Genomic DNA, 21,097 nt, shown 5'->3' on the forward strand with positions numbered 1-21,097 from the left:
CGATTGTAGTTATATATTTTTTTTCTATACGAGCTTATGAAATATTAATTGTTCTATATAACCCTAAAGAGATCATTAATAATTATATACGCAAAATATTCACCATGTATTAGTTTCCTGTTGTTACCCGAGCGTTGTTATTCCTGGCCAAATCCATAATTCTGACTGTTAGCCAGAGACTGAGAAGGAGACACCTTCCTTCGTTACCGATTTATTAACAATATCGGCAGATGTTTGTAATATCACGATCGATTACGAAACATTACAATCTGTTAACAAGAGCATATTAATAATATCAGAAAAAGATAAACGATTACATTTCTTAATAGAACAAATTAAATTAAATTAAATTTTATTTTAATTTAATTTCTCAAAGATACGCATGTCATCTTTTTAATCTTCGACCAAGATCACGACCAAGATCAAGAATAAATGTCAAGGCGATAGACAGGAAAAAAAATTATGTCATTAAAGGTATTATATCATTAAAAGATAAAAAAATCTTACATTAATCGCGTTCTAATCAAAATTGTCGCGATTATATATCTCAATCACGAATACTTGAATAGGATAATGCAGAAATATTAAACAACAAAAACTTTAAAATCAATTAGTGTAAATTACGAACCGAATCGCGAAACCGTTATTTGACTCTCATCTCAGATATTGTAAGATATTCAGATTTTATTATATTGCGTTAGACAAATGCAAATACAAGTGCCACTTACCAAATATATCAGCCGCGACACTCCTCGTTCCGCAGACGATCTATTTTATGTTCGTGGCTTTCTGAAAATACAAAAAAATGCTATAAAGGCAACACTATAAAGGCAAAGCGGTTTTGTCCATCCGCGCGGTCAACTACGCGGCTCGCGCGTCACTAACGCCACGGTACGCGCTGCGGCGGCGTCGGTGCAACAACGCTTTGCGACTTAATTTTCGGTCAAATGAATGTCGCGAAATACATTTAAACGATAAATGTAAAACTAATACATTCGCCTTTTATGACAATTATTGCACATAATACTAATCATCAAGAGGCGCGTGTAGTTATTTAAAACGTGGAAAATGTATAAACGCAAAAATAAGAGTAAGACGCGTAGCGACGCCGATCGGTCGTGACGCCGTGCCTTTGGCGTCACTACGTGTCCTAATCGATCTTCGCGTTTATGCATTTTCCACAGTTTAAATATGTAACTAATAAACGCGCCTTTTATGACGATTATTATTTCGCATCTTAATAAAATAGGCGTATTATAAGTTAAAGATATCTGTGATATTTATAATTCATAAAATATAATTGTTTCTTTGCTGATTATTCGCGCGATACATCTTCGGCTGAACAAGTATTACGTATTTTAATATTTAAGTATCAAATCTATATTTTGCAATAGTCTTATAGCCGTAAATTGAAAATGCGAAATTAATATGGATTTCTTTACCAATTAAATGAATTGCGACTACATTCGTTCCGGAGGCGATCTTTCTCGTGCCGGTGGCGCACCAAAAGTGACGCGCAAAGTGTCGCGGCGCGCGGCGACGCCAACGCATCGGCGACAGTGGCGGCAACAGTGGCGCGCGGCGACGCCGACGCTATACACTACGATTTTCGGTCGAACGAGTATTGCGAAATACGCATCCGATCAATCTTGCATCTAACTTTGATGCAAGATTGATCGGATGCGTATTTCGCAATACTCGTTCGACCGAAAATCGTAATGTATAGCGTCGGCGTCGCCGCGCGCCACTGTCGCCGAAGCGTCGCCTGCACCGCGACGCTTATTTCGCGTAAGCTGACGGCACGCGGGACGAATTACGCCGCTTCACCTCCTTAGTTATGCGTTTATCCATATGTACGCTGTATATTAACGTACGCTATATGTATGGATAAATGCGTAATTAAGATAGTGATTAGTGAAGCCGAGCAATTTGTCCCGTACGCGGCCAGCTTTATACGCGAAACATGCGCTGCGCCGACGCGCCCCGATTAATTTATATATTTCGAGATTGTAATTTAGACAAGACAAAGCATTAATGATTAAGCATATAAAATGATAGAAAAAACAAATTTTATATAGATTATATGTACCCGCATATGAATTTCCTGTCCAATACATTCATTCTCATTCATTTTGTGCAGCGCATGAGCTGTCCGAGCTGTACATCGTTGGATCGTGCCTGTGTGCGCGACGCGACGTGACGCTCCCCCTACTCGATGTAAAATGTCGCGCGCGACCGATTTACGTGCGTTTATATAGTACCTCACTTTGCGCGTACCCCTCCACTCACGCGCTAGCCAATGAGCGCAATGCAGTGCCGCGCCGCGGCTCCAAGCCCTCTGATTGGATCGGCGCTGGCTTACGAGTTGGGTATATAAAGCAACGCTTACGCATTGAGACATGTTATTTGCTTTCGGAGTTCGGACTTCGTCACGTCGGAGCGCGGCGCGTTCGACGACTCCGAGTACTCCGACGTCCGTTTTCCTGCTTCTACGGTTTTCCAGAGGCAGGATGACGGATAATGCACACTTCGTTGACAATAAATTCATATATACTGATGTTCATTTCTATTAGTATAGATTAATCTCGATTTAATTTACCCTTTGTTTCTTTTTAATTCTTTTAGTTAGAAAAAGATAAAAGTTAAATCAATGTTAAAATTAATCTACATTGATAGAAACGGACATAAATATTGTAAAAATAATCAGACTCAATTGCGGATCTTCTTCTAAAGCACTTGCCTCTTATTCTTATCAAAGTCAATTATATAGCGATTAATGTCTAATTGTCCTATCGAATATATGTGTTCTCATATGAAAAATTTTTTCCGGGTTTGATCAAAATAGAATTGCTTGTACATCTTTTGATCTTTCTATAATAATAAATGTATGTACTATGTAAGCAATAACATTATATACATAATTTCCTCGTATTCAGAACGCGCTTATAGTATTTACCGTTTAATTTACGTTACATATATAGTATACAATTTTTTACATATATACTACAGAATCTCAGAAATAAAAATGATCGAGCGCATTTATTGATAAAAGTGAGGAAAAAATACGAATTATATAGAATTTTAGACTTGTTAGCACGCTAACATACAGCTTATAAGCATGTTCTGAATACGGAATTGATTCCTTCCATTGCATCTCATGCAATTAAATATGTATTCTACTGTAAATTTGTATAAATGTATAACAATATACACATCAGTATAATATACACATCAGTATAATATAATATTCACGAAGATCGTAGATATATTACCGGCAGTAAATATTCGTGACTACATAATTCAACGCGTACGTCTTGTGCACATAGGGGCGCTAGTAAACGGGTTCCATATTTCTATTGATCGTCCCCCTCCTTCCCACTCTTCTCGAGAGAGCCTAGTCAGAGAGGATCTCTGGCCTAGTGAACCGTCTGCAACATAACCTATACTTATCTGCGGACTGCGAAACGCACATAACCTAACCGAACGCCCTTACACGTGTGTAAATGTAATGTGTTGAACACTCGATATTCCTGGATCGCATGAGAATGGGTGGCTCGAAGAAAAGTGCGAAAACACAAAAGACCGGTCCGATCGATAATGCGTGGTCGTTAAAGATACCAGAATTTAAAGAAGAGGATAATCCACATCGTCTTCTGGAGGAAAGCTCATTTGCGACTATGTTTCCAAAGTACCGCGAGCAATATTTGAAGGAACATTGGCCCTTGGTCCAAAAAGCTCTGGCCGAGCATCACATCAAGGCTGAGATGGATCTCATCGAAGGTAGCATGACGGTGAGAACTACCAGGAAGACTTGGGATCCGTACGTCATCATTAAAGCACGTGACATGATGAAACTTATGGCTCGTTCAGTTCCCTTTGAGCAGGCGGTGAGAGTTCTCCAGGATGACATGGCTGCGGATATCATAAAGATATCTTCTTTTGTCCGTAACAAGGATAAGTTCGTCAAGAGGAGGCAAAGGCTCATCGGACCAAATGGATGTAATTTGAAATCCATTGAGCTGCTAACGAATTGTTACGTCGTAGTTCAGGGTCAAACTGTTTCGGCACTGGGACCTTATAAAGGTGTGCAACAAGTAAGAAAAATCATACAGGATACCATGAAGAATATTCATCCAGTTTATAGCCTCAAGACATTGATGCTTAAACGGGAGCTCGCCAAAAATCCAAAATTAAAAGATGAGAATTGGGAACGATATCTGCCTAAGTACAACAGCAAGAACATAAGTAAGCGCAAAGAACCGAGGAAGAAGAAGGAGAAGAAACCGTACACTCCATTCCCACCACCTCAACAAGAGAGCAAGTTTGATAAGGCAATGGCATCGGGTGAATACTTCCTGAACGAGGAGCAGAAGAGAGCAAAGAGAAAGAAGGAACAGGAGGCTAAGCATGAAGAGGCGACCAAGAAGAGGCAGGAGCGTAGAGCACAGGCGTTTGTACCGCCTGAAGAAAAATCTGTTGAAAGTGAAACTACAAAGACTGATATAGACGTTGCTGAGATAAAAAAGAAAGTTATACAAGGACTGAAAAAGCGTAGAACAGAATAATGCATATAGACATTTTTTAAATATCAATGATATAACAAATGTATGATGTATAAAGGGATGTAAGAAGTAAGTTTTACACAAATATAAATTTACGGAAATACTCCGTTGTTTTATTAGAAAAACTCATTTTATATATAATTACTGTATTATCGCATTCTTAACATATACTATATATATATATATATAATTATTTTACATTTGCAAAATATAGAGCAGAGGAAATTTTATTTTAACATTTTGAAGATAAATATACTTAGAATGCATATTTTTTAAATTTCTTTTTCCTTACTAAATCTCGTTTGCAGAATATTTCGGATATTTTAAAATGTATCAAACAAAATTTTAGAAGAATGTTTCAAAAATTATTTACTGTATTTTTCCATCTCTTTTTAAGTTCTACTTTCAATTCTGCTTAATTTCAATCAGAATTTTTATTCTAAATATATAACATCTTCAATATGCACTTTGATTCGATGCAAACGCCATTTCAAATCCTATCGCAAAATTATTGTAATTTAAAAGTAGCGGATGTCGCACTGACGCTGGGATTGTTTCTTGATATTCAAAAATGCTCTTATCAGACAAAATATCGCACTAATGTACTATCGTATTTATATATGACATGGATGTAAATGCTCGTTCAATGTACAGCGCTCTTATCCTATCGGCACCACAATTTCGCTTCTCGAGTATAAATTTTCATATTACTGGACACACGAATATTAACATTGATTGGTTATCCGCTGTATATTCTTAAAATTAAGATCGAGAGTCGCCTAGTATTTTACAATTTTTTTTACCGATCTTGGAAGTACGCGACATTCGTTAAGTTATGTGTATTTATATATTATAAATATATTGTATAATTTTTTTTATTTACAGATAACATGATGTGTACGATTGTGTGACGATCCCTTTTTTTTACAGGAGATACACGGAAGCAATATATAAGTATTCACGCTGATAGCAAAAAAAGCTATTCGGAATAAGTAGGACGGGAGAGAGATAATCAATGAAGTATATATAATTATTTACAATAATTCTCTGGTCGTATGAAAGTGATAGTTAAGTATTAAGGAATCCTACGTGCCTGCATTTTGTACAGATATGCACGCCAATTCAATTTTCCATTGTTTCCCGTATATTTTTTTATAGTAGTAAATTAAATTTCTTAATAAAAATGATATAATTATGGGTTTTTGAGTGTAATTTTGTTTATCAGTTAATACCGAATGAGCTTTAATCTTTTTTAATCTTCTCTAATTGTCAAATTTATTCACCGAGATATTTGAATTAAAAGTTAAGTATTCCGTTAATTATAAGCTTGAAATTATTTCTCCGCTGCGCGAAGTCTGCCTTAAAATTATCCGGAAACAAAGTTACTACGTACGCTGCTGAAGCTTGGTACGGCAAAATCCTTTAATTCCAATGTTAACTAACTCCGTGATTACACCTTCCTTTTCAATCTCGTGCTAAAGGAAAGTTGACTCAGTCGGAATCCTTCAAAGAATCTGCAGTTGAAAGGAAGCGCGATAATGATACGCGTAGGGATATCCCGTGTACATATTTACTATCTACGTATATATATTCGCTGCGCCAGCCGGTGCTCTGATTAAAGGAAGACGCTTTAAAAACAATGCTTTCTTCTTGTGACGATAATAAAACTCTAAGATTATCTTGACGTTTTGATTTTCAGAAGTGATTCGAGACTATTCATAATATCGCATTCGTTTAATTAGGGCACGGCCGATTTCATCGGTCGCGTGTTATCTACATTAAAATTCTACGCATACAATATCGATATCAAAAGAATTACTTTAACGGATGATTGCTACAGCAGAGTTAGCGTGGATGCCCGTGTGTATCATACAAAAGTTTATACGATATTATTAATCATCTCACTTCGCGGTATTTATATAGTCCCAACGTGAAGAGACGGCAGTAAGACATTATCGTCGGAAAGTATAAGTGTACAAAAGATCGTGTCTGCTAATATGTATTGCTATAATTAGTTGTGTCAGCTTCCATGTTGATTTTCACTTAACACGTTGTAGGCGAGTAATGGAACGGCGCTGCCGTTTTATTTTAGATTCGATTTAATGCTCTTGAGAATTATTATTTTCATCTAATTTAGTTCTTACTGAGAAATCGAACTTCTTGATATTGGCCATTATTAAATTAAGTGTATTCCAACGTGGGAAAGGACAAAAAGAAATTGGAAAACTTGAGAATTAATACTCGCTTTCAAAAAGTAAAAATTAAATATCAGAAATTAGAATGTTATTACTGAGCTACAATATGTTAAGTATGCACATACACCCTGCGCTTTTCATTTACGCACAACCAAGTAAGTATACAATTAGTTACAAAAATAAATCTCTTTTTCTGCGAATCGTAGCGCACGCTTCTGAAGGGAAAGCATCTTGTTCATCGCAATTTGTTGTTTGATTCACAAGGATATTCGCAGATTGGATGCGCCGCGTATGCTAAGATCAGATAAAAAGAATACGTATTGTATGAACCTAGCATGATTTTGGGCCCGGTCAAAATAGCGATTCAGTCGCTGAGAAGCTTCTTACGTCCACATGCTATACAATTGCAAAACGTCAAATTCTTTAAACAGATACAGAAATTATGTATACGTTATTAAAAATTAAATATTTAAACAATGTAATGTACATCGATAACATAATATAATTATATCATATAATATGATTATATTATAATATAATGTAATTATATTATAATTGATTTCGTGTACATTCTCGAATACCGAAAAGCTTCTCCGCGGTTGTCTGCATAAAAGAGTAATATCAAAATGGTATTTGTGATAAAACTATCGATTACTTAAAACAAATTCTGCCAAGTGTAAAAGCTTTGGCTCATTTATTTAAAAAACACGTAAATAAATGTATAAAAAAAGATGAGCTGCTCGATCGGACTTTTAAGAATACGTATCCGTACTAAAAAATGACTGAATGTCGCTTTTATTAAATTTTTTTATGCATTTGAGAAACATAGACAAGAAACATCGTCAGCTTAAGTTGTATTGTAAAATCAATTGACTGCCATAATTGTATTTTAAATTCCCGGATTTCTAATTTAATTCTTCGTCAACTCTTCTATTACTCTTTTGATTACATATAAAAAAAGAATTAATTCGATTTCATATTATCTCGTTATCACTCAGTAATGTTGTGTGATTAAATTTTATTACCTATGTTCCATTAAAAGCATTATTACCATCTCATAGATTGGTTTTCAATCTATCTCTTCAATTTCCAATATCAATTTAAATTTAATAATATAATAATCAAAATATTATATAATTAAAATAAATCTATAAATTTTATTAATGAGAGTTTTAAGAAAACTCTGTATAAATGTTTATATTATATATAAATTTTGAGACATTGTGACATTGAAGAGTTAGTCGTTCACACGCAACATTATAAGTTTCTTTCAATCTTCGTTTAAGTAATAAATTTCTCAAAGAAATAAGTCTGACAATTATAAAGTATAGGTATTTCATTGCATGTGCAACTCCCAATTGTTTTTCAAATATAACTCAATTTTTTATAACACCGTGAACCTCGAAAACTAGAGATTCTTTATGGATTTGTTCAAAGCTAAAATCGTTACGTATGGCTCTTAAGAATTATTTGTTTAAGTCAATCACACTATGCATGAAATATCGCAGTTTGTAAATTCGATATTTGAAACATAACATATGTATAATCGGATTGCACCGAATCTTACACAACGTCCATTTGCACCATTGTTCATACACACGTTTTCATATTTTTTATGTATTATTTTATTATAAATAATTTTCACACTTATCACACATCGATCGCGAGACGTCAACCTATCAGGTTAATCTTTTGTCATTATAAAAGTAGGATGATTTAATGCCTAAGAAAATCGGAAGCAATGGAATTCTCATGGATATAGAAACTAAAGATTGTTGATTAGAATCACCAAGCAGTCTTAAAGTTTTTTTTTTTTTCACTTTCTTTTGCGAAACTATTTCCGTTTTAGTTTGTGAGATGCGTACCACTTTTCGTAACATCATTAGAGAACTCTTTAAATTTCTTCTATCCATACGTACCGCTATCCGAGCCTCATAGGAACAGGCTACATCGTGAACTGGCGAATTTGCAAGTCAGTGTGGTACAAGATGGGGTTCTTCATCGATAAGAAATCGTGAAGAACCATGATTACGGTTACAAAGATACGTCGGTCTGCGATAAGCGCAACCCGGTCGAATCGATCGATCCGTTCGCAGGCAGACAGCCAGTCCCTAATTTAAAAAAAAAAAAAACGCACTTTTGACGCGGTCGGCCTCATTGAACGGTGATCACGTCGTGGCGCGTAGCGTTAAGAGAGAGAGTCCGTGGGTGAATAGCGTGTTCACCGCAACCATATCAGCTAGTGATTGTGGTTGTAGAGATGCCACCTCTGCGTCTCAGCGTTCGAGTCGCACTTCTCCGCCGTGATGCCGCGCTGCGCGTGATACCGCGAGTCCACGCACACGGGGATTCTGGTGTGGCGTATCAGACCGCCCTCCAAGTGTCGCCACTTCTGGTTCTCGTTGCCGTCGCAGATCTGCATCAGCAGCGTCGTGCCCTTGGCGTACACGGGCAGAGTCAGACAGAGATCGTGATGCTTGATCAGGCCGTCCTTCGTGAGGCCCCATTCCTGCACGACGTATCAGTTTTGTAAGATTGTTTTTTTTTGTTGTAAATTTGAAACAATTATGCAATTCCTTATTTAATCTACTTTAAAATGCTCACCTGATTACCACCAGTGTCGTGACAAGGATAAAGACCGACGTTTCCGTCGAGAAGATGGCCCATGCTGTCCAAGCAAGCGGTGCCCTGCTTCAGAGATCCTCCTGGACCACCCTCGCTCGTAGGTATAACTAATTCGGGATATACGTTCTTCAAATACCAACTGAAAGGCTTGCAATGCAGTCTTCGTTTTAGCTCCATTCTATCTTGAATGCTGAAACACGTAATTATTCGCGCTATTAATATAATCGAATCTTATATTCTCCAAATCTCATTAAATGCTCTCTGTTGTCTTATTATATATATATATATGATATATATGATATAAAAATTATATCATATAATTATATAATTATATAAGATATATATGATATAAAATTATATCAAGATATATATGATATAAAAATTATCTTTTATATCAAATTGTAGTCTCGGTATACAATTTGATATAAAAAATAATTTTTATACATATTCATGTATTTGATATATCGCAAACTTTGATGTAATGTTAAATAACACGATAAAAGTAAAATCAGAGTGTTAACTGAAGTTTAATTGAGACGTCGGGACTTACTTTCCATAAGGGATGTTTCGTGCTAACGGTACGGCGTTGTAGTAGAACTGCTTGTAGTCGTCCATCCATACTTCGGCGGCGCGCCTCGTGTTTCGAGCAAACACGTTTCCGCTGCCTCCGGGGAACGAGTAAGGATGACGTTTACGGAATACATGGCCCACACGTGAGCACGGGATAATCTCCAAGCTGCCACCGCATTGCCACACGCGGAACGATATTTCTGAAAGAAAGTTACAAGTGCATGTAGTAAGTGCGAATGTTAAACGTGAGAACGGAGATGCCCAGGGTACATAGAAAGAGAAAATGCATAAACTTCCCTCTCTATCAAACTGCGTGATATTATTCCTTTTTTTTCCTAGGATGTTTTGCATTGCAAATTAAATATTAAAAGGACGTTAAAAAAGTATTTGTTAATTTTTGTATGAAAGAACGGGGTATTTATACATTTGAAAAAAATATATACATATATATGCAAAGTTCCGTCTAGCTATTGGAAAAATACTATTTTAATGTAAATCTTTCATCAAAGTTATGCTAAACTGAAATAGCGTTAGACTTTTCCGCAGAAACTCAACAATTTCTCTTCTGTCCGAAACGGGGTCGCAGTTATTTCTAACTTCACACTTCCGACATATATTGGTTTGCTTGCCGTGTTTTCCACAAAGTTCTTACGAACTGCACACAAGGTGGTAGTTTCCGTCAAAGAGTTCGTTTCCTCCGTATTTGAAAAGTGTAATGACAGATACAGCACTTTTCTGACAACTTTCGACTCAAGAGTTCTGCGACACTAATTTTTGCATTACATTTTTAATTAAACGTATTTGAAAAGTAAATCATATCTAAAATTAAAATTCAATAAATATTAATAAAATCATTTTTAAGTGATTTTTTTTAAATGATAAGCAGAACTAAATAAAACATTTTTATTACGCGCAATGAGAAGAAATTGTAAGAGCAATTCTCTGCGAACTTTCGAACTGAGTTATTTTCAAGCATTTATTTGCGCAGCCGTCGGATATAGTGATGAATGAGCTAATATTTACGCTGGTATGATGCTTTTTAATAAAATTTAATGGGAAGCGCTCATTAAAACTTGTTGAGAAATTATAACTTTCGACTATATTGATCTAATAAAAAGTTTGCTCTGCTGCAAAATACTCATCGTGAGTTACGCATGCCTCGCAACAAAAGTTTTTGTAGCGAAGTACATATCGACCACGTGTAATATTTTTGGTAGCATATTTACAATTTTGTTAAAATAAAATAGCGTTATCTTTAGACAACGGATATGAATATAAATAGTGTTTCTGTACAAAAATATTCCAATAAAATATCTTTGTATATTCTTTAAAGGAACAACACACGGTTGAAAGAATTTAATTATACATAAGAATGTGCGTTTAGCTCTTTGAACTTTCCGAATACTTTGTACTTTGTACATGAAACTATAAATAGTCCTACCGAGATTTTCGCCGCCCCAAACATCCATTTGAGTATCGTATTTGCCGAGTTTCTCGAAGTACGCTTTGTTGATGACAAACAGTCCGCCAGCAATCATAGGGGTCCTAATGGATTGTGTCGGATCCTTTTGTCTCGCCTGTCGTTCCACCTGACTGAGATATTCCCATTTAAAGACCAAACTCCAATCGAAACCACCCCTAAGATCGGCGGAGGCCCCTAGAAACCGAGATAAAATTGTCTTAATTCGTTTAGATTTTTCAAATTATTTTATATAACAAATAGAATACAAATTTTCGTTAAAGACATGCAATTTTAGAAAAGATCGATTTCTACTATTGACACTTACCGATATATTGGAAAGTATCCATGCTGATTACATCGATCACAGGACATACCACCCTCGATGGATCCTCGGCCACCCTTTCCAAGAGCGGCTCGAGCCAATCGGCGTTGCATTCACAATGTGAATCTAAAAATGTTAGCACACTCGCGGTAGCTGCATCCGCACCGCGAACACGCGATCTCATTAGGCCCTCTCTCTTCTCGTTTCTAATTACACGAACTTTATGGATTCGCGATAACTCCTCGCCGTCCTCGGCTGTAAACAAATCAATCAGTCTTGCTTGTCATAAAGCATTTTTAATTTTACATTAATCAAATTCATTTTTGATATCAGTATTTCATTATAAAACATATTCATTGTTCTGAAAATTTTAATATCTGTTTATTCGATCAAAGCATCCAAATAATTTTTTGTTAACAAAATATAAACTCCAAATTGAAACTATCAAGCTTCTATTTCAAATTTCAAAGATCATAATTTAATGATACTTCATTTAGACCGGTAAACAATGTCATAAATGACATGACGAATTAGCCGTAGGTTACGTTTCAATGATATTAAACGTGACATTAAATATAATATTAAACACAATTTTCCATAATTGAATATACATATAATTAGCATTTTAATTAAACTATAAATTGCGTTAAATATTACATGCAGTATCCTTTTCGTAGCGGCTTGATCTCCGGAAGTAATTTATCATTTCTAATTCCATATATAGATTTTATTAGAGTCTATCATATATTTATTGTTTTCATATATATATCATATATTTATTGTTTTATATTTTTTATATATTATACATTGACTAAAGAGCAAAATTTAAAATTTGCTTAGATATAATATTACGTTTTCTGAAAATTTAATATGTAAAACTACTTACGATGGTCGCTAAAATCGTCCACCAAAATGATTTCTTTAATTAGATGCTCGGGACTTCTGTTCAGCACACTGAAAGCAAAAGTAAATATTTACATATTTAAAGTTAAATATTGATTTTTTTTTCAAGAAATTTAATAATACTGCTATATTATTTTAATATTTCTTACTATTTTATTATTTTAGAAATTTTACAAATAACAAATTAAATGAGATAAATACGATAGAATAATTATGCTTTATGCAGAATTTTGTTGCATGGATATGCATTTTATTTTATCAATAACGGTAATATTTTTAATGTTAATATTGACATAAGATTATTTTTTAACGTAACACGCTTTTTCTCGAGATTCAATTTAAAAGCTCGATACGCCGTTTCTTTCTTGAATCACTATCATTCATTTTCTATATAAATTTTTCCGGTCGATTAACGTCGAATAAACTGAGATTAAGAGAAGAACAGAAGCTTCGGGGATTGTCCCATTGAATCTTTTATCAAAGTTTCGAAGACTTTGTGCACCACTTGTCCCTTGTTTGAACGTTCTCGTATTGCCTCATCCCATTCTGCCAGTGAGTTTAGAGTTAAGAGGATTGTTGTAAATAATTAGGGCTCTTTCCACTAATTAAAACTATCTCTATATTGATGGAAAAAGTTTAACTATACGATCATTTCTTAAATTAATCATGAATATTAACAACTTTATTGTGATCGTATTGATAAAACAATAAAATATTATTTTATAAATTTCTTCTCAGTTGTTGAGTTATCGTACACTCAAGTTAACTTTTGAAAAAAAAAAAAAAAAAAAAAAAACTTTGACGAGAGACGTGAAATTGATCGCGCAGAATTTCTTGCGTCTCATCAAGATGGTAGTGAGGTGTGGTCTTGTCGTGGTAATTAAGACTTCCTTTTAATTTCATCGACCCGATAGGGCCGATATATTTTCCTGACGCCGCCACGTTACGGACTTAAATAAATTTTCCGACTCTTTCCTACTTCCTTCTTCCGGTTCGACGAAGGAACTTCGAGCAACTTTTGCATGGAGGCTACCTCCGGCGAGTAATGCGGCTCGTACTTTCCTTCACTTAGGACGTCGCATAGCGAAAAAATGCTTTAATTAATACCGGGACGCTTATGAGAAAATGTAGTGATTTATGTCTCTAGATAGACGATAAATGATACCGGTAAAGTGGACGGAATGAGCTAAAAGTATGAAGAAAAAGAAATATTTTAATCGCCAAAATTCAAAAAGAATTCAAAATAAAATTAGAAGATCCACATAGTTGAGTGAGAGCTAGTAAAGAATTGAATTTCTGAAAAAAATCTACTATTACTTTTTGCATTTGCGTTTATTTTCTATGACATAAAAAAATGCGATTGTGAACAAAATGTTTTTAAATATGCGTGTAAATACAAATTGAAAATCTCGTATGTAATTTCATCAGATTAAGAATCTACTGTTTAAATCAAATTAATTAAGTCATAATTAGCCAACTTTAATATCTATCACATAATGCAGAATTAAATTTATATGATATTTCTTCATATACTTCGTTCTTCAATATATCGAAGATCTTTCGGATTCTCCGGTTCATCGCGTCCATGTGTACGATCGCATAATAAGCACAAGGAATAAAACGATGGAACGACGATTAGAAAATTCCATCGCACACGCTTTTCACCGCCATCGCCCACTTCCGAATCGAATTGAGAATCCTCTCGCGCTTCCCGCAACCCGTTGATGCATCGAGAATTGAAGATCGCCGTACCGCACGTATCTACCGTCTAGATCGCGTGAGAATTTGCCCATTGGCAATTACTTTTTTTTTGTACACTGATACGTATTAAATATTGTACCTTTTATTTTTACAAATATTTTTTATTTTATGCTTATATATTGGTCAACAAAATTAACGCAAAGATAAATTTATATCAAAATTTCGCATAACTTTAGACAATCGTAACTCCGCGAAAAATGGTCATATCAAAAAGTTTTATTTTCATTCTCAAAGGTGAAGCCTTGTACTTAAAGATGCTTTTGATCGATTTTTAATCTATCTTTTCTCCTACTCGTCATCTTTTGAAAAGTAGACATGTTTACGTCTCCAAAAAATTTGCATAATTAACGCACTCTACGGGACGGAATAAATTTTTTCCATAAATGTCATAGTAACCATCAAGAAGTTTAGACTTTTTCCTATAAATTAAAAAAAAACTAAAACTTCATACGATTTTTTTTCGCGAAGTTACGGCATGTCAAAATTATCATTACATTTTCGTTCAATTACTGCCAGCATTAGCATTATCTGTCTAGTGCGCACAATAGGGAACTTGCTGGTCGAATTTTGTGCATCCAAACTTTGCGATGCTTATCAGGATATTTGCGACAAAAATTCATTCCGTCCCGTAGAGTGCGTTAAATTATGCAATTTTTTTTAAGACGTAACATGTCTTAACTTTTCAAAAGATGACGGATAAGATGAAAGGTAGATTTAAAATCGATCAAAAACATCTTTAAGTACAGGCTTTATCCTTGAGAATGAAAAAAAAAACACTTTTCAATACGACCATTTTTCGCGGAGTTACGATTGTCTAAAGTTATGCAAAATTAACGGTTGGTACAAATTTACCTATGCGTTAATTTTGTTCACCAGTGTATATTTAAGATAAAATAAATGCGAAAATCTCTTTATTTATATACAAAATGTATAAAATATCAACAAAAAGCTAAAAAAATTGTAGATGTAAATATTTAGCGTAATTGTTTTACACTTCCTGTAAAGCAAAGCTGTTCTCAACTTACCTGACGACAGTTCTGAGTAGTGTAGACCGTGCCTCGTTGTGGAAAGTAATTATAACGGAAGTCGGTGGCAGATCCTGTCTCCATTGTTTCATTCTACACCTGAAACGAGAAAATAGCATAATTATAATAGTTGCCTAGATAATTATAGATAAACGTATAAATGATATAGATATAAATTAAAATTAATGAATGAATAATAACTCTATCTTTATTGCATTTATATTATTCACGTAATACAGATGTTATTCTATAATCTTTCAATAGAAATTAATTGAATATAGAGATAATAATAAAAATACAAACAATCATGGATTGTGTATAAAAATAAAACTGACAAAAAATAAGTTTTCCAAAATAAAATTTATATAAACTTGCAATTTTGTCGTAGAATTAACGATATATTGTAGTCGGACAAATGCCCAAACCAATGTTCCCGGCGTTACCGCGAGGCATAATTAATTTTTTCAATGCAATATTGGATTCAGGAATATAGTTTATTCTTCAAGCTGCTTCAGTGTACTATGTTTTTGCGTGATAACGCTTATCGATTTATTCTACGAAATTGTCATTCGATTTTATTAACAAAAAATAACATGTCGCATTAGTAACGTTTCAATATTAGTCATTCAATCGATACAATGAGTTATCAGTATTGATTGCTTATCACAGTTTACACATGCAATAATTTTATGCATACAATCCTAGATGATCAATTTTAAGATAATCAATCACAGATGCTCTTGAGTTGCATTTGTCAAAAATCTCTTTTATTTAAGAAGCACAATATTTAAGACGAATTAATAAAAATTTGTTTTAAAAATCTTTCTATTAATAACTAATTAAAATATAATAAAATACCTGAAAAATATTAAAATTTTATATTTGTATCAATTTTTATATTTTCTCTCATTATGCCCACATATATGAAGATAGAAGAAAAAAATTGAAATAATAATAACAGTAGATTTAAGAAGTGGCCTAAGCGCCAGAAATTGCGCTTGAGTAGAAGAAAAAACGAAGACAGAGAAAGAACTAAAAGGACGATCCCATTTGGGGCACTGAGCTGGCGCGCAGAGAGGGTACATAAACGCGGCCAGACGACCAGAACGATCCCAATATGTCAGCCCCTCTTTGTCGAGATAAACTCGCGGAACGTGCGTTGAATGCAGTTACGTCGGCGTATAGGTGCGCGAATGCACTTTTTCGCGCCGTCGCGCGTCAAACGAGATCGCGAGAATTTCGCACCACCGGAAGCTACCACCGCCCCGTCGTATGCGAGACATCGCTGCTGGAGAGGAAGATGACCGGTAAACACGTGACTGCGATTTATTCATCCCAGAAGAGAGTCAGAGGTTTTTTGAAATAGAACAACGCGACATTCCGTGTATTGCAAAGTAGGAATATACATGATCTTCGCATATTTCTTACGTGCATCGCATAGGGCGGGATTAAATCTTTTTCAGCTATGAATATTTTTATCACGCTTATAAATGCTTTTCAATATGATTTAATTTGTTATATTTTTAGCAATTAATTAATGCAGATTTAATCTCCTGCAGCATTTCTAACGCCGTGTTGTCAGTTATCACTTCACTGAACTACAAGCCAAAGTTTGATTTGTCGTTACACTTTTATTCGGGTTTAATCAAGCGACTCGGATGACGAACAAGTTCCGTAATGAGTAATTTAGATATTCATCACCGTGCTTATCCTCTTTCGGACGCCGCCGCCGTCGCCGCCGAGCCGCCTCGTCGCCTCGCTCCCCGAGGCGGTGCAGGAATCGACAAATTAATTCGGGCGGCCATAATTCCACATTAAAGTCGGCTAGTCTCTACGGCAACATGTTTGCCGACAACAAAATTGCGCGCGCGAGTCTTAAAGCGACTCCGGCATAGATGAGACGGATCATCCGGACGGTTTAATTCGAAACTTCAATTTAGGATCCGCTCCGCGCAGCGATATCCGCTAAAGTGGATAACGCGCGGCCAGTCTGTGCGATTCCATTGAACGCTCGATCGCATATACGATGTTTCGAGCACATATGTATGTACGTGCTTGCGCGGATTGACCATTGCCAGAGAATGCGTCCTACAAGATAGATACAGACGGAGAGACGGAGAGAAAGGAGGAAAATGGAGTGCATCTGCGAGAACAGTACGGTTGCAATTAAAATCAATATCATTATTAACCTCTAAAAATTAAATTAAAGCAATAATATCTGAATTAAGGATAAAATCAATTTGTTTTATCTAATATCGATTCTCCAAGTAAATATAATGAATGATCATTTTTTAAAATAATCATAACTTATAGTTAGCAATAAAGTGTATTGAGACTATTTTCGTTGAAAGCTTGAATGTATTGGGTATAAATAAAGAAGTTTATGTTTTAAACTAACTCTACACCAAGATGCAAAATACATTTTTGCTACAAAAATTTGCAGTATAAATATAATTACATACTCCGATTTATTTTTGTACTTGAAAATCTATTAGAATGCTTATAGAGTAAGACATTCACATCGGTGGAAAAGTACAGCTGTAAGCGAAAAGAAGATGTTCGAAAAAAGCGCACAAAGGATACAAAACGGAATTAGAACGTAACGTTTTGGCGCTCTACGGAAGTAGAACCTCTTTTTTTCCCCGAGAAACCTCCGTACGTTGTTCGCCTCGTGGGCGCGAACTCGCGTGAAACAGGATATTAAATTTTTAATCCATCACCGAAGCGAGAACGGATATTCTAAAGCAAAAAGAGCACTAGAAAGGGGACAATTGAGTTTTTGCTTCCAATTCGATTTATGTTACGATTATTTAGAGTGTAAGTTATTTTCGATCGTAATCCTTTCTTTCATAAAAACAGCTGCATACTAATCCTAGATATATAGGTGAAGATATTAAAATACATTCGTCGGGAAATAATGCAAGACACTATTTAAAGCTCTCAATATAAGTGTAATATTAGGTATTACTTTAATACACAATGTACAAAATAGTTATTATCAGAAGAAGTTACAGAGACTAGTGAAAACAGTGGTGCAAATAATTAAACATGTTGATATCGGTGTATTATTCTGAGACAGACAAAATAGCTGAATTCGTAATTCAATTTCATAATCCTCCGCCTAGTACGAACACGATAGAATTGAGTTATCAACGTTTATTATTGTGCAGACGATAAATCATAGCGGGCGAAATAGAAAATATTGTGCTGATCGATTGCAGATAGTAATTGATGCAAATACGTGATCTATTTCTGATAATTCCGCGAAATAAGCATTATAGACGGAGAATATTGGAATATATGAAATAATGCAATCTCTCTTACGCGAATATCGTAGTTTATATCATCCTTCCTCATCGCACGTTATAAACTCCGCTGAGTTCGCACTGATTCCATTCTAAATTCGGCGTGTTACATTTACAGGCATTTTTTTTTTGTAATACGCAGATAGAAGTTTAATGGGGCGACACGTTAATTGCGCGTGATTTTGTGTCGCATTGCAAAACGCACTGAGCGGCTTGGTGAACGCGCAAATCGCGTTAGCGCCAAAAATCATGTTACTCCTGGACATTGCGCGCTCTCGAATCGTGTTTTGTCCGCGCGTCGGGCGTTAATTTCGGAAAATGCAAAAAGCATTCCCATGCTAGCTGCAGAAGCACGTTACCCGGCGTTGCCGACGGGGATTGCACCCTATGAAATCAGAGTGCATCGCGCCCTGGTTTACAGATCTGTTTGGTGTCACGAAAAGTGAGGGGGTGCAGGAGAAAGAGGAGGAGGAGGAGGAGGAAGAAGTGGAGATGGTACGCCGCACAAAGTTTCAGACGATACATTGTTGTTGGCTACAGTTTTAACGCCGCTCCTAATGGATTACACACGTCTTATGGGTAGCGTAAAATGACAAACATTTTATACAGCGCACTCGCAAGAACACGCACTCCTCCTTTTTCTGATTACACTCTGTACGATGAGTTCCCGAAGAAGTGCGGACCATATTGAGAAAGAAAAATAGAGAGAAATAGAACGAAAGCAAAATAGATAGTCGAGAAGAGAATAATCCATTAATGATTTTTTTTTAACATACGTTTTTTTTAACGTTTCTCGAAAATTTGTTTTGCCTCGTGCGCGACGATTTCTAAAAGCAACGAATATAGGTTTCCTCTGTTTCTGGATCCCATAAGTCTCGATTCGCGTGACGTATTGAAGACATCGCTGATTGCTTTTCCATTTGCGGGTGACGGGCTCGAAATGCGCGGCGTAACTCCCGCGGGTGCGAAACACCCAAAGCTAACGAGCTGCTCGTCGTCGTTCTCTCTGTCACGGGAGACCGCTCCTGCATTGTACGACACGCTCGAACGGATTGCGCCGGTACGCAAATATTATTTTAACAAAGTTACGGGGCTATCGAACCCATTGGCGGTCCGGTCACGCGAGTATTAGTATCGATTTTCTCTTTCGTTCGTATGAATAGCCTGTACAGCAGTCGGTTTTTTAAACACGGACGCACTTACGAGAAAACATTCTCCATCCACTTTTTCGGACAGTTTTTGGGAACATTGTGCAATAAAATAAGAGACATTCGTGTTTTTTTTTATACACATACTTTATTTGTATAACTTTTATGGGTTGGAAAAACACTCGATGTCATCGCGACATGTGTGACATGCAAAAAAAAGGTTTTAAACGCTTTTATAGATTTTTTAGGAAGCGTCAGATCTTTTTTTTTCTTTGTTTTAAAAAAAATTCTAAAACGTACGGCACGCACGGCTTAACTTTTGCGTTTCGATGTGCATAGGATAAGGATAAGGATAAAAAATTGATTAATTAGAATGATAAAATCCAATGTGGCAATCTAGGCTTGGAGAATCGATAGCACAAATTTTCAATTTGCCAATTTGCTAAACGATATTACAATTTTATGAAATATATCAAGCTGACAACATAAATCGATGATAACAAAATAAAATTGATAATATTGAATTTGACATTTAATCAGGATTCGGCTACGAACGTATATCATTTAATTGAGCGTGATAGCGTCGATACGTGTCAATTCACAGCAGTGTCGTTAACGCGATCGGAATAATACGAGCGGAAGGGATTAATTTGCAGCAACCGACCAGTCGTTTAAATTCATGTATCAGATTACGAGTTCGAGACTTCGAAACGCGCGCAAAACGAGTATAAGCGTAATCATTTTGGTGGTAATTAAATGTTTAATCGGAGTGCGTAAATGTGTGTATGCCTCGTCGGTCAGGTGCCGCACAATAATCGATTTCGCTGGTAATTACGATTTACGAAGAATCGGGCGTGCACCTCGATATATCGTAAATGACAGCGTAATTTAAAAGAATGGCTCTGAGGCTGTAAAAACGCAGAATCGTCGTTGCCAATTAACTTCACATACGAGTACAACGAATCATAATTACCCAGTGGACGCATAATAGCATTATGCAGCTCTGCTTTATACATTAACGCGTGTCCAACCATTCACATCGAAACCAACGAGTCACGCATTTGTGACGCACGCTGGTATAACCGCATTTTGTAGTAACGGATTGTACTTGTAATTGCTTTTTAAGTAATCAAGTTTTCCGTAAAATGTTTTTTTTTTTTCAATTTTTACGATACACGTTGCTGTGTGTCGAAAAGTGGATTTCACAAAAGCCTCTTAA

At 35.6% G+C, this 21,097-nt stretch overlaps 3 protein-coding genes across 3 annotated transcripts in view; 1 reads left to right on the forward strand and 2 right to left on the reverse strand.

Annotated features, from left to right (window-relative positions):
- Nucleotides 1–21,097, reverse strand: part of LOC105448530 (glutamate-gated chloride channel subunit beta-like) — a 547,315-nt gene that overhangs the window by 21,284 nt on the left and 504,934 nt on the right. The gene's annotated exons all lie outside the window — the stretch shown is intronic.
- LOC105448426 (KRR1 small subunit processome component homolog) lies at nucleotides 3,401–4,665 on the forward strand. The gene has a single exon (XM_011686954.1). It carries the CDS (start codon nucleotides 3,540–3,542, stop codon nucleotides 4,563–4,565), a length of 1,026 nt encoding a protein of 341 aa, XP_011685256.1. The 5' UTR covers nucleotides 3,401–3,539; the 3' UTR covers nucleotides 4,566–4,665.
- Nucleotides 6,255–21,097, reverse strand: part of LOC105448425 (polypeptide N-acetylgalactosaminyltransferase 2) — a 191,355-nt gene continuing 176,512 nt past the window's right edge. The window contains exons 4-10 of the mRNA XM_011686953.1: nucleotides 15,426–15,524; nucleotides 12,623–12,690; nucleotides 11,740–11,991; nucleotides 11,394–11,609; nucleotides 9,933–10,152; nucleotides 9,362–9,572; nucleotides 6,255–9,266 (exon numbers count right to left, since the gene is read on the reverse strand). Coding sequence (XP_011685255.1) covers nucleotides 8,997–9,266; nucleotides 9,362–9,572; nucleotides 9,933–10,152; nucleotides 11,394–11,609; nucleotides 11,740–11,991; nucleotides 12,623–12,690; nucleotides 15,426–15,524 — 1,336 coding nt within the window. The 3' untranslated portion in view covers nucleotides 6,255–8,996. The remainder of the gene's footprint in view (nucleotides 9,267–9,361; nucleotides 9,573–9,932; nucleotides 10,153–11,393; nucleotides 11,610–11,739; nucleotides 11,992–12,622; nucleotides 12,691–15,425; nucleotides 15,525–21,097) is intronic.

The sequence above is a fragment of the Wasmannia auropunctata genome, unplaced genomic scaffold, assembly GCF_000956235.1.
Source record: "Wasmannia auropunctata unplaced genomic scaffold, wasmannia.A_1.0 LD336085.1, whole genome shotgun sequence".
Lineage (NCBI taxonomy): Eukaryota > Metazoa > Arthropoda > Insecta > Hymenoptera > Formicidae > Wasmannia > Wasmannia auropunctata.